The following is a 14,665-nucleotide window of genomic DNA, read 5'->3' on the forward strand; positions in this document are numbered from 1 at the left end:
CACTAAAAGGCTGATGCAGAACTTATATAGATATTAATACTATATCACTGTTTTTAAAAATAATATTTTATCGAAGAAAATAAAAACATGATAGTGTTAAAGAAATTTTGCCAAAAAAATTTCTTCACCCCTATTTGCTACTGTATCTAATTTTGCCCTTCAAGTCTTGGTTCATAGACATACAAATTCAATTCTGTTTTACAGTCACTATATATGCATACCTAATTGTTCTTAATTTAGAATTGAGAGATTTTATTTAAAATTCCTAATAAGATGACACTTATGACAAGTTTTTAACACTTTGGAATACAGAGACAGTATCTTCAGTATGTAGACTATATTTGATTAACATATTAATAAACAGGAACATATACCTAAAATCTAGTTAGCTAAAATATTAATACAGGCTGAGTATCACTTATCCATAATGCTTAGAATGAGAAGTATTTTGAATTTCAGATATATTTGGATTTTGGAATATTTGCATATATACGTAATGAGATATCTTGGGGCCAAGACCCAAGTCTTCACACAAATTTAAATATGTTTCATACGTATCTTATACATAGCCTGAAGGTAAATTTATGTAATATTTTTAATAGTTTTGTACATGAAACTAAGCATTTGTTAAATACTTATGAAATTCTCTATTTATGGCATTATGTTGGTACCCAAAATGTTTCAGATTTTGGAGCTAAAATTTTAGATTTTTGGATTTTTGAATTAAGGATGTTTAACCCATACTATTTTGCGCACATGTGCTCACTTGCGCTCGCACATGCACGCGCTCACTTGCTCTCTCTCCCCCCCTCACCTCTACACACACACACACACACACATTTTTTATTTTTTTAATTATTTTTTTTAAGATAGAATTTTGCTCTTGTCACCTAGCCTGGAGTGCAATACCAGGATCTCAGCTCACTGCAACCTCTGCCTCCCAGGTTTAAGCAATTCTCCTGCCTCAGCCTCCTGAGTGGCTGGGATTACAGGTGTAACGGCGGCGCCATCACATTCAGCTAATTTTTTGTATTTTTGTGTCTTTTTTCTTTTTTTTCTGTAGACACAGGTTTCACCATGTTGGCCAGGCTGGTTTTGAATTCTTGACCTCAGGTGATCCACCCGCCTAGGCCTCCCAAAGTGCTGGGATTACAGGTGTGAGCCACTGTTCACGGCCCTATCTCTTTATATTATATGACACAGTTGGTCAGCTTCTGATTTATACAAGGGTTTGCTTTTTGGTATTTTTGAAACTGTTATTTTTTATTTATTTATTTTTTTGAGATGGGAGTTTCACTCTTGTTACCCAGGCTGGAGTGCAATGGCGTTCTCTCGGCTCACCGCAACTTCCGCCTCCTGGGTTCAGGCAATTCTCCTGCCTCAGCTTCCTGAGTAGCTGGGATTACAGGCACGCGCCACCATGCCCAGCTAATTTTTTGTATTTTTAGTAGAGACGGGGTTTCACCATGTTGACCAGGATGGTCTCGATCTCTTGACCTCGTGATCCACCCGCCTCGGCCTCCCAAAGTGCTGGGATTACAGGCTTGAGCCACCGCGCCCGGCAAAACTGTTATTTTTTTATAATGTTGTTTTTATAATGAAGTAAATAAGCATATTTAAGATTGAATTAGATGATAGAACTTCACAATCAGTTCATTTTGTTGTAATTTCTTAGCTCCCTTGTAATTTCAAGAAAAAATAGTAACTGAAAAAAAGCATGGATATTTTGCTTATTTTTACCCATTAATTAGCAGCATTGCTATTGCAGTTTTTGCTGTACTCGATTTTACTGTTTTCTTTAAATGTATTTGATATGTCTGAATTTGTTCACCATGCACAAATGTGCAACTTTAATTTTGCCTCCCAAATATATCTTTGGTTATTTTTATGCTAGATTTGTTTCATTTGCTAACAAATGTTTAAATTGTATCTTTTCCAGGAATGGGATATGGAGATAGAACAAGCACATTTTGTGGCACTCCTGAATTTCTTGCCCCAGAAGTATTAACAGAAACTTCTTACACAAGGGCTGTAGATTGGTGGGGCCTTGGTGTGCTTATATATGAAATGCTTGTTGGTGAGGTAAGCAGTGTGAAATAGGTAAGAGAACAGAGGAAGGATAATTAAATAATAAAGCAATGTGATTTTTAAAACCACCTAATACTATCTTCAGTATGAGTGGAATGGAATTTACGTTTTATAAATATTTATAGTATACTAGTAGTCAACTATCTTTCTGTAATACCTTTAATAAAGTTTTTATGTAGTTTGTAGAATGCATTGCCAGTGCTTTCAAAATAGTTCCTTGAATTTCAGTACTGTGCTTTGGTTATGTTTTCTGATTTTAAGACATAGTCTTTATAGGGAATAGAATAACAGGAAGACTAATAAAAAGAGTGTACTCTGTACCTGTAAAGAAAAGCCCACTATAAATTGGTCAGAAATAAATGTTACCTTGACTTCCTCCAGATGGAAGTGAGTGACACACTGTGCATCCTTGCCTCACCAGGAAACTATTAAAAGTTCCTGAGGAAGCAAAGTAGAATTTCATAAAAACAAAATGAATGGAGAGGAGAAAACCTATGGTGGCCATGAAGGCCCTAATGATGCCATGTATGTCAAATTGATATCGTCTAATGGCCATGAATTTATGGCCATAAAATCAGAATGTGTGTTAACATCAGGCACAATAAAAGCCATGTTGAGGGGCCTAGGTCAGTTTGCTGAGAATGAAACCAATTAGGTCAATTTTAGAGAGATACCTTCACATGTGCTATCAAAAGTATGTGTGTATTTTACACTAACAACTCCACCGAGATTCCTGAATATCCAATTGCACCTGAAATTGCACTAGAACTGCTAATGGCTGCAAACTTCCTAGATTGTTAAATAAAATAAATTATAATTTAGAAAAAGAAATGTCGCCTTCAAAAACGGTAGAGTTAAAAAGATTAGCATTTTTTTCCAACTGTTTTGTGTAGATTAACTTAAATTTCTGAGGATGATTGAGTTGTACATAGAAATTATTACCATTAGGAAATAGTTATGTTACATAAAGCAATAACAAGAGGCTAATAATGTATTATGTTATAAATTGTTAGGAATGTTGAATTGTGGTGAAATTGGGAAAGAGTAAATCTTTTAATAAGTAATTGAAGACTACTTGAAGGGACATGAACTGGAGATGCAAGAAAAATTATTTTAAGGGATTGGTTCATTATTCTGCAGCTTCCCCATGCCAACAATCTTTGTTACACACTTAAAAGTTTAGGAAGTTAGAAGCTGAATGAACAAATCATCAAATTGAATATCAAAAATTTCTAAAGTTTTGTTCTGTGTTTCATTTATTGGCACTTACCCCAAACAAACAAATCATTTTAGTTTATCCAGGTGGATAGCCCCTTTTGGTATGTCAAATTGAAGTAGATTCTTTGGAAAAGGAGAAGTATGGCTAATTAAAATAAAATTTATCATGTGCTAATCACTGTTCTATGTGCTTTAAATATTCATTTAATTTTGTAACAGCCTTTAATAAGCTCAGTAGTGATCTTATGCCCATTTTCAGAGGTGTAAATAGAGACACAAAGAGATTAATAACTTGCTTAACGTCACACAGCTCTTATGTGGTAGAGCTGGAATTTTAGCCTTGTCACTCTGGCTCCAGAATATATCTCTAAAGCATTATGCTTTGCTGCTCCAGGATAGGATATTCAATTCATCCAGCCTTGTTTCTGTTCTTAAGACCAGTGGTCCAGATCTGAATTTTCACCTCTATTTAGAAAAGCTGTTGTGCAGTGTTTAGGTTGGTAAGATTTATTTTAGTCCCAGTTCACAGTGCCTTTTACTTTCTGAGAGTGCCAAAAGTTCTCGTAAAATAATCCTCTGTAAGCTCTGGCATACTTTAACTCCTCCGCACCCCCTTTCTTGATTTTAAAAGTAACATTATGGGGTTTTTTGTTTTGTTTTGTTTAATATTCAAGTATGATATTATGAGATTCAATTATGTGCTTGCTTAAAACTTGTTCTCCATGTTATAGATGACGTTTAAAATATATGAGTTTATTATAAAATACTGTAGAATTAATAGCCAGTTGATTCTACTCCCACTGGAGGGTTTGGCAGAAAATAAGGAAGCTTCTGTTTCATATTTTTTAAAAGAGCTAGTTGATTGAGCTCTTAATTACCTAGAAGATAAAAGACAATGAATCTGGCTATTTCTTCACAGTTGTTTCTTGCAATTTCTTCTTAGTATCTCCACAAGCGGGTAGCTGGGAAAAGAAACTTAAAACTCATCAGTCTACTTCATAATTTTATAGCATTAGTGAAACACCTAGTGATAGCTTCTTTTTAACTATTATGAAAGTAAGGTTTGGCTCAAGTTTATGTCAGATTTCTCTGTTATTACAAATAATTATAAACTCATTGTATGTGTTATACATCTTCAAATTTGTATACTTCTGCTAGTTTTGAGGACTGGAAAGACTCCAGGAATAAACAAACATCCCCAAGTCCCTTTTTTCCTGTCTCAGACGAGAGTGAAGATGCCAAAGAGCTTGAACGTAATGCTGGACTTGGTTTTAGATGATATTGGTGTTGACATCTGAACAGACTATTGGTTTATTTTAAATGTGCTTACTATACATTTTAACAAATGTATAGATATTTCTTTACTATTCAGATACTTGTAGAGTGACAGTTTCAGGTACAAAATTGTTCAAGCAGAAGACACAAGTGCTCTCTTTGTTTATTCATTGATAATTCTAGTAAAATAAAAATTTCCCCTGACTTGCTGTTTCAGTTCCCAAAAGAAATTAGATTGTCCCATGTACTAATTTGATTTACGTATTTTAAGTGTACTACATGTCCCAGGTAGTATATTTGATTTATGTATTTTGAGTGAGTAAATGAACAAACTAAGGTTTTGGTAATTGAAAGCTTTGAAATTTTCTTAGCTATGAGCAGTCAGATTAGAAGGCTCAGCCTTAAGAAGTTGGATTCTGAATTTATTTTCACAGATTCCTTAAAGATTGCTCCCATTCCTTGGATATTGCTTTCTGCTTATTATTCTTTAAAACTTAATTGGAAGCAAGCAGCCAAATCAAATCTAATGAGGATAAGTAAGCCTATATTTCTTCAATAGCCAATGAGAAAATAAGGTTCAAGATACTGATTCATTTCAGTGATTTTAAGGAATTAAATGATACTTACACATTTGCTTTCTGATTTTAAAAATAATTGAGTGATTTTTAAGCCATCTGAAATTCTGTGACAGGCAGTCACATTTGATAGACACATTTTCAGTCTAGGTGAAAGCTTATCTCTGTGAATCAAATTGTCATACTGAATATAATGTAACTACTTTTTTATGACTCAGGGTCATTATGAAAAATTATTTTAATACTCTGCTTACTGAAATGCCCTAAGACTTTTTGTATTTAGAACATTAAAAAATGCCTGGCAGTGTGTGCTTTTTGGGTTCTTTTCAGTCTAATTTGTTAGTAGCTGCTACTTAGTATAGTCATTATGCCTGCTAATTTCTAATTGTGTTTTACCACCGTGAATTTACTACTGACTTTAAAATCCAAAGCACATTCATATCTGATGTATTTCCACAGACTGCTTTCCTTTATTACATAACACTTATTACCATATTCACCTTATCCATTTTCTTCTGTCTTTCTACAAGATTAAGGTTCTTCAGGATTGTATCTATTAACTAAATATTCACCACTGTTAGACACTAAAAATTGACTATCTGGCCAAATAGGTGATTGAGTTAATGAAATAAAATGAAGTGGAGTGGAATGAAATGAAATAGAATGAAATTAATTGAAAGGCCATATCATATATAAGATAGACAAAATTTTAATGATATGATGGACATATATGAGATAGACAAACTTTTATAAATTTCTATAAATTTTAAAGATTTCAGAAAGAGTACATGGTATATTCCCTCTGTAATAGATATTGTCGCTTCTTATTGTTCTTTTGTTGTTGTTTTTGTTTTGGTAGGTATGGATTTTTTTTTTTTCTTTTTCACTGCCTGGATCTTGGTTGTACTTTGAATAGGTGATAAGATTTTGCCATCTTAAAACTTGCTTTAACTTACTCAAAGGTATTTCTTCTAGTCTCCCTTTCCTGGTGATGATGAAGAGGAAGTTTTTGACAGTATTGTAAATGATGAAGTAAGGTATCCAAGGTTCTTATCTACAGAAGCCATTTCTATAATGAGAAGGGTAAGAATTAAAATAAGGATAAGAATTTTTTTTGACTACTTCAATTTTTTATACTAAAGAAAATTTCCCAGTAGAACTTCAGAAGTTGTTTTTCACTTCATAAGTGTTGCATGGCTTAGACAAAAACAGACAAAATACATCTGAATTTTTAAAGTAATAATTCTTATCAGTCAATTTTAGTCTATTGGTTTTATTTTAACTTTTTAATCTTACATTGTGCTAGTTGTTAAGAAGAAATCCTGAACGGCGCCTTGGGGCTGGTGAGAAAGATGCAGAAGATGTAAAAAAGCACCCATTTTTCCGGGTAAGTGTGACTGTTTAAAATTTTTTATGAAACTAATGTGATTAGATGTATGTAGGAAACTAAACTAGTCATTTTCTATTTTATGATCCAGCTAATTGATTGGAGTGCTCTGATGGACAAAAAAGTAAAGCCACCATTTGTACCTACCATAAGAGGACGAGAAGATGTCAGTAATTTTGATGATGAATTTACCTCAGAAGCACCTATTCTCACTCCACCTCGAGAACCAAGGATACTTTCAGATGAGGAACAGGAAATGTTCAGAGATTTTGACTACATTGCTGATTGGTGTTAAGTTACTAGATACTGCAAAACCAAGCAGACTGCTGACTCACAAGAAGACCTCTTAAAAATAGCAACCCTTCATTTGCTCTCTGTGCCACCAATAGCTTCTGAGTTTTTTTTTTTTAATTGAAACGTGAAGATTTGTTTAAAAAGTACAATTCTAATACTTCTTGAAAAGTGGCTTCTCAATGTACTTCAGCATAAATATGAGCACTGGAAACAGTTTCATGGAGTTTAAGTTGAGTAAACATCGGCCATGAAAATCCATCACAAATACTTTTGGATCAATACTCTATTTTAAAAAAGAACGAAAAAAAAAAAACCACTCTTTTATAGTCCCTACCTTTGCCATATGCCTGCCTTAAGTGGGAGGAAAATTAATCACTTAACTATGTTTTACAAAAAGAAAAAAGGGCTTGGAATGCTATTACTGTTCACACAAAGTGATTCTGTTTGAATAAGGCAAATGCTCTTTTAAAAAAAAAAATTACTGTAATATCAAAAAACATAGCAGTTTGTACACAGTTTGGGGTTTGAATTTTTTTAAAAAAATTGATGTTATTTTATAAATGTTCTATATTTATTAGGAGAAAACTTTATATTGTCTTATTTTATCAACCATGTAACAGAGGCTTATAGCTTTCCAACAGAGCTGCTTGCCAAACAAGTTTTTTTGTTTATTAAACAGTGCTGAAACGAACAAGATCAACATTTACTTAAGATGTTAAGAATGAGAACTTTTAATCAGCTGAACCAAGATATTGTTACCTGTATGCATTCCCAAAGTCTAGACACTCAGTATGTTCAGTCAGATCTTCTTCCAGAATCAGTGAACTGATTACCCCTTTTTTGACAGTCACTCTAATCTGCCAACCTATTTCACCTTGTTTTTGTGTCTGCTGTAGAAGGGAACTATAAGTTGGTTAAACCATAGGGATTATCATTGTATACATGCTGTGAACATGTATATGTGCAAGTTGTAATGTATTCTGTGTTATAGGCTTGTTATTTAATTTCACCACTTCATCACTTTTGTACAGTGGCCAAGCAGACACCTCAAACTCCCGCATTTACATTAAGTGTATTTGTATATTTTAGGCCACTGGATCCAGATTTTATATTGGCAGTTACTGAGGGCAAAAGCAATATATTGTAACAGAATGTATAAATATTTTTGATAAAACAGTCTATATTTTATAAAAAAAATATAACACTAAAGCTGTACCTCAAAAGTCTCAAAAATAATTTGATCAAATATTTTATACAACTCTTCAGAGGATCCGTCTGTGGCGTTTTATACTCCTATAGGGTTGTCTTTTTGTAAACCATGACTTTCCACTTGCCTGTACTTTTTTGTTTTGGTTTGGTTTGATTTTATATTTTTTCCTCCTAGTCTATGACTTTATTGTTTTTTCTAGGTTTAGTAATAGCATCTTTGATCCTGTGCTTAGTATGTTAGGGTCATTTTACCTCAGGAATAGCAAGCTATTAAGTAACCTTACTGAATTAACTATTTAATCACAGTGAGCTCATCTCTTAAAAATTGTTTAGGTGTAAATCTTATGAGGAACATGAAAAAGCACACTGATTTATGGAGAGTTGAGCTAAAAACATTTATAAATATTTCAGCCTTGCTGGGATGTTTTAGCATCTTTTCATTGTACTCTGAGAACAATTAAAATTGTCCAGAGATCATTTACAACCTTCAAAATTGTTTATTACTCAAGATCCTTTGGGAGAAAATATTATAGAAGAGGGAAGAATGGTTATTTTAAAATGCCAGTTAACTTCCTTGGCAAAGGACAATAGAGGAACTTAGCTTAATTGTCTGGCTTTAATTGAAACAGTGTTAATACAACATTAAAATAAAACACTAAATACTTTTGAGGTACAGTCTGCTCACCTTTTTTTGGTTCTCAAATATGCAAAGAAAGTAATGTCTAAAATAGGCTTTTAGCGTTAAAAACTGACATAGCATTTTGTAACTACACAGTGTACAGAATTTTTTTTTAATTGAAGTCAATCACTAAAAAAAAATTAGAGGGCAGGGTCTATTTACACAATTAAGCTGAAGAAAGCACTAATTTTTTTCTGTAGTTTATATATATTTTAGATTTAAAATTTTAAGCTTTATCGAGTGTAAATATATTTTGCTATTACTGTATGTGTATGTGACTGCTCAAGCACTTTGTAAAGAAATTAGGATATTTTAGAATGGTACACTATGCATTCAGATGAAATGTGCCTTTCACTATGTCATTCTAGGAAAACAAGTGTTTTGCAGTCATAAATTATCACAAATGCACAAATTAAAGTCTAAATAGATTGAAATTTGTAACTTTGGTTTTAAGTATTCTTTCTTTTTAGAAATTTCCTAATGACTAAAATATTCTTTAGCTTTTCTGTGTTCAAAATCTCAAAGACTAATTAACTTTAGTAAGCCTTCTTGTAGGTACTTTTTGCCCTAGGGAAGGCAAAAACCATGAACGTTCAGAGCAAATTGTCCACTTCACTGGGAATAATGGGAAAAGTTTGTAATCTGCTCCTGTAAGGTCAGTAGCATCTTTTATTAGAAGCACATTTACGGACTGCTTGCTGTATAGATACTGAGATAGGAAGGTTTTTTTTTTTTAAGCAACAAAATATTGATGAATGGAGAACAGCCTGCTTTAATATTAAGATGAAAGCACCAGTATCGTATGTACTTTTCTCTTGTTTGAGGTTAACTTACTTTAATTTAGGACTTCTCAAAAAGGCAAATGAATGAAACAGAATACTAGTCATTTTATAGTAATCTTATTTAGAAATTACAAATGGAATATTTTAGAATTATAAGATGACCCATGCTCCCCCTGTAACACAAATTGAGGACATAATGGAAATTGCTATCATGTATTGACTTGATAAATCTGCCATATAGATTCAAATCTAACAAGATTTTTGCAGATACTGCCAGTATTCCCAAAGCAACTGAAGGAGTAAATATGAAAAATCCAAAGAAGCAAATACTAATCCATAGATCATAATCTTCATTTAAATTGAGAATTCTTATTTACCTTCCAGCCATCTTTTGAGGTCTAGGGTTTCTCTGAGATACTGGCTGTTATACATCAGTATGATGGGTAGAGAGTCAAAAGTTATTAAAAATAATTATTATGTATATACACACATATAAAATTAGTGGAAGACCATCAATAAGATATGTAATTTGAGGTATAGCTGTTCTCATTAAAGGTAAGAGTGGTCTCTGGCAACATTTTACCCCAAAACAAGCAAACAAACCTGAGCAAAGTCTGGACAAGTTAGGGCTTCAGAACCTAAGAGTTAGAGTGGGAGTGCTCAAGCACAAAAGTAGGAATACTGAGAGAACTGGAAGCTGAGTCTACAGAGTATGGCAGCAGAAGAAGAGCAGCAGAAGTTGGAGAAGATAGGCATCACGTGGCAAGGAGCTGGTTTTGAAAATGGAGGTATCCAGGAGAAGTGGAGTTACCAAGGATAGATTTCTCTAGCAACATAATTGTGAGGATAAGAAACCCTAGCATCAGGACTTATGTTTCGTGCTTAAATCCTCTAGAAGAGTTCAGATTTTAGTTTGCATGTCACTCTTTTCCTGACAGTAAAAGGAAATAGTCTCTGGATGGAAGCTTCTCTGGGATGGGACCAGCAGATTTCCACAGATTAAGATCAAGTAATACATTGTCAGAAATCCCTAAACATATGAGAGAGACAGCAAGTTACCTCAAATGAGAACTAACAAAAATATTAAATTTAGAATCCCTGTTAGAGATGTCATACATTAGAATTATCAGCCAGGCACAATGCCTCATGCCTATAATTCCAACATTTTGGGAAGCCAAGGCAGGAGGATTGCTTGAGGTTAGGAGTTTGAGTCTAACCTGGGTAACACAGTGAGACCCCATCTCTACCAAAAAAAAAAAAAAAAAAAAGCCAAAAATTAGCCAGACATGGTGGCATGCACCTGTAGTCTCAGCTACTTTGGAGGCTGAAGTCAGAAGATTGCTTGAGCCCGGAGGTCAAGGCTACAGTGAGCTGTTATCATACTACTGCATTGTATTTAGCCTGGGTGACAGAGCAAAACCCCATCTTTAAAAAAAAAAAGATATAGAATAGCTATATATAAAGTATTTATGTATCTAAAAGCATCAGTATAAATACATGAAATGAAAATGTTAACAAAATTAAACATTTGTAAAATCCAAAAATGAAAAATTGTTCAAATATGAAATTCAGTGGCAAGGTTAAACAGCAGATTAGACAGTTGAAGAAAACTGGAGATTGGAAACTGAAAAATCATTCCCAAATAAAGGAAGATGGAAAATATAAAAGATTAAGAGATATGGAAGATGGAATGGAGACTCAAGAGGAAACAATGAGATGCAATAAAGACATAATGGCTGCGAGTTTCTCAGAGATGAAAAAATCGCCAAGCAGTACAATATTTCCCCAACAGAATAAATATAAACGTATGTGTAGAACCATTGTGAAATGGAAGATCACCAAAGAAAACATCTTGAAACTCTCCAGAGAGGAGGGACTAAATGTCTATAAAGGCAAGACTAACAGCTGACTTCTCAATTGCAATGGAAGTGGTGGAATATTAAGAGTGTTGGGGGAAAAAAGGTTAACCTAGAATTACATGAAAATAAAATTATAAGAATTAGGGCAGATAATATTTTTTAAAGGGGGAGTGCTTGCTGCTCTAATGGGTGTTCTAAAGAATGTGCTTCAAGAAGAAGGAAAATGATCCCAGAAGGGTGACACAAGATACTAAAAAGGTTTTTGAACAAGCAAAATGGCAAACACCTGGGTAAATCTAAATCAAAGAGAAAAGAAGGGATTATTGAATTTTGAGTTTTCTTGTGTTTTTTTTTCCAAGCACACATTCTAAATAGCAGTAGCAGGAAAGTCAGGATAGTGAAGACTGGAGCTACAGTATTCTGTAGTCTTTTTATTGTTGGAATGTTAAGTTATTGATTAACTTTAGATTTTAGGGTCACTGTAAAATGCCAAGGCTATTCACTGTATAGTGAGTATAAATTCTAAACCAAAGACAAGATAGTAGAAATGAATCTAAAGCACACTTAATGTAAATGGAGCAAATTCACTAGTTAAAAGCAGGATTTTTAAGATTAGATTTTAATAAGAGAAATCTGGCTGTAGAATATTTGCAAAAAGATACATCTGAAGTAGAAGTATATGGAGAAGCCAAAAGTAAAAGCATGAGGAAAACTATGCAATGCAAAAGCCACTCAAGCTAAAGCTATGGGAGCATCACCTAATATCAAAGTAGATTTTAGACACACTGTTGAAAACTAAATGTCAAGAATAGAAAGGGTTTCTGTTTCATATCCACCTATACTCATAACCTGAAGATAACTATAAAATATTTTCAATTTCTATGTGAAACAATGTTTGTGTACATTGACCCATCAGAAGGCAAAGGTGTCATTGTCACAGCCACTCATGTAGACAGACAGCCTGTGGTGGTTTACCATCATTGTCATTTCCAACTTTGAATTTATGTGCTGCCAATAAGCAATCATTGTTTTATGTTTATTTACACATAAATACTTAACAGTAAAAAATATACCATTAATACAGTGAGAAAATGTGTTCAAGATAACTAAGCCACATGGTAGCATCACCAGAATACCTGGATCATCTGTTAAACAATAGCCACAACGAACAGTGGCAGGCTTTCAGTCTCCATTTTCAGTGGTGGTTTTTTTGTTTTATTGAGACAGGGTCACCCAGGCTGGAGCACAGTGGTGCAATTACAGCTCGCTGCAGCCTTTACTTCCCAGGCTCAAGTGATCCTCCCACCTCAGCCTCTTAAGTAGCTGAGACTACAGATGTGTGCCACATTGCCCAAACTGGTCTGGAACTCCTGGGCTCAAGTGATCTTCCTGCCTCAGCCTTCCAGAGTGCTGAGATTGCAGATAGGAGCCACTGTGCCTAGCCCTGTGTTTTCATTAAAAGGTTACTGCAGCTGGGTGTGGTGGCTCACATCTGTAATCCAGGAGTTCAAGACCAGCCTGACCAACATGGTGAAACCTCATCTCTGCTAAAAATAACAAAAATTAGCTGGCCGCGGTGGCATATGCCTGTAATCCCAGTTACTGGGGAGGCTGAGGCAGTAGAATCGCTTGAACCTGGGAGGCAGAGGTTGGAAAGAGCCGAGATTGTGCCAATGCACTGTGTCCTGGGCGACAAAGCAAGACTTTGTCTCAAAAAGAAAAAAAAAGGTTACTGCACACTGTATATATATATTTTTTTAGATGAAAAGAAACATCAGAAGCAGTTTAGAGACCAGGAAGTGAGTTCTCTAGGAATGAGGAAGCATTCTGCTAGATGGCTTTTCAAATGGTTTTTCTAGAGGCATCTGTCTTATTAACAGTGGTTGTCTTAGAACTCTCTTTGATTTTATAACTGATTTTATTTCCCAACTCATTTTATGAAATCAGTATAATCTAGATAAAATAGACAAAGTACATTACTAGCAAATTTCATTTGTATTCATGCAAAATAATAAAGTATTACCAGGTTCAGTGATGTTTGGAAAAGACACATCAAATTGGATTTATGCTAGGAATGCAAGGATGGCTTAAATTAGAAAGTCTGTAGTTGCCATACTAACAGATTGAAGGAGAAAAAGTGATAAAGGAAAAACTAATCTCATTCTTGATTTTTTTTTATAAAGGAATTTCTTTGGGCCGGGCACGGTGGCTCAAGCCTGTAATCCCAGCACTTTGGGAGGCTGAAGCGGGTGGATCACGAGGTCAACAGATCGAGACCATCCTGGTCAACATGGTGAAACCCCGTTTCTACTAAAAATACAAAAAATTAGCTGGGCATGGTGGCACGTGCCTGTAATCCCAGCTACTCAGGAGGCTGAGGCAGGAGAATTGCCTGAACCCAGGAGGCGGAAGTTGCGGTGAGCCGAGATCGCGCCATTGCACTCCAGCCTTGATAACAGGAGCAAAACTCCGTCTCAAAAAAAAAAAAAAGGAATTTCTTTAACCTGATAAATGCTTTTTATATTTTTTAAAACCACCAAAAAAGTAAAACTAATGACATTTAATATGTGAGGAAACATTGGAAGCATTCCCCATTAAAATTGGGAATAGGACTAGGATACCTATCTACTACCACTTTTCAACGTGGTGATTTGCCACTCTAAGTGGCATAAGGATTCAAAGGGGGAGATAGATTAGCTGCTAATTGCAGATAGATGATATGATTGTCTACCTAGAAAACTCAAAAGAATGCAATTTGCTAGCAATAATAGTTTACTCAAGATACTGGATTTAAGATGAAGACACAAAAGTGGATGGTTTTGTTTGTATACCATCAAACAATTAGAGCATGATATTTGAAAAACAAATTTTACAATGGTAATAACTAAGTTACCTAAAAATAAATATAACAAAAGGCATACAAGACCTGTAAGAAAAACCTTCCTGGAAAACATTGAAGAAGACCTAAGTAAATATAGGTCTTCTTTAAGATGGGATGTCAGTTTTCCTCAAATTAGTCTGTAGATTGTACAACCCCAATCAGAATCCCAATGATTTTTTTTGTGGAACTTTACAAGCTTACACTAAAGTTCACGTAGAAGAGCAAAGGATTAAGAATAGGAAATTTTTTAAGAAAGGAGAATTTGCCCTACTAGATACAAAGACTTATAAAGATATGGTAATTATGTAGTAATTCTATTATATAACTATATGTTAAGTAATTAGATATAAATTATATAGATATAAACACATGTAAGACTTAGGAGGGGTAGGATTGGTGCATATTAGGAATAGGACAG

General features: G+C 34.2%; 1 protein-coding gene and 1 pseudogene across 11 annotated transcripts in view; both read left to right on the plus strand.

The window, feature by feature from the left end:
• PKN2 (protein kinase N2) overlaps positions 1 to 9,166 on the plus strand; it is a 170,372-nt gene extending 161,206 nt beyond the window's left edge. For all 10 annotated transcript variants that reach the window (XM_035252057.3, XM_078332367.1, XM_035252056.3 and 7 more), the window contains 4 exons: positions 1,940 to 2,082; positions 6,132 to 6,239; positions 6,463 to 6,543; positions 6,635 to 9,166. In XM_035252057.3, coding sequence (XP_035107948.1) covers positions 1,940 to 2,082; positions 6,132 to 6,239; positions 6,463 to 6,543; positions 6,635 to 6,838 — 536 coding nt within the window. In that variant the 3' untranslated portion in view covers positions 6,839 to 9,166. The remainder of the gene's footprint in view (positions 1 to 1,939; positions 2,083 to 6,131; positions 6,240 to 6,462; positions 6,544 to 6,634) is intronic.
• On the plus strand, positions 2,045 to 6,234 carry LOC108592651 (elongin-C pseudogene; annotated as a pseudogene). The gene has a single exon (XR_001912877.4). The product of XR_001912877.4 is annotated as an elongin-C pseudogene (transcript).
• Positions 9,167 to 14,665: the final 5,499 nt, after the last annotated feature.

This window comes from Callithrix jacchus, chromosome 7, assembly GCF_049354715.1.
Source record: "Callithrix jacchus isolate 240 chromosome 7, calJac240_pri, whole genome shotgun sequence".
NCBI lineage: Eukaryota > Metazoa > Chordata > Mammalia > Primates > Cebidae > Callithrix > Callithrix jacchus.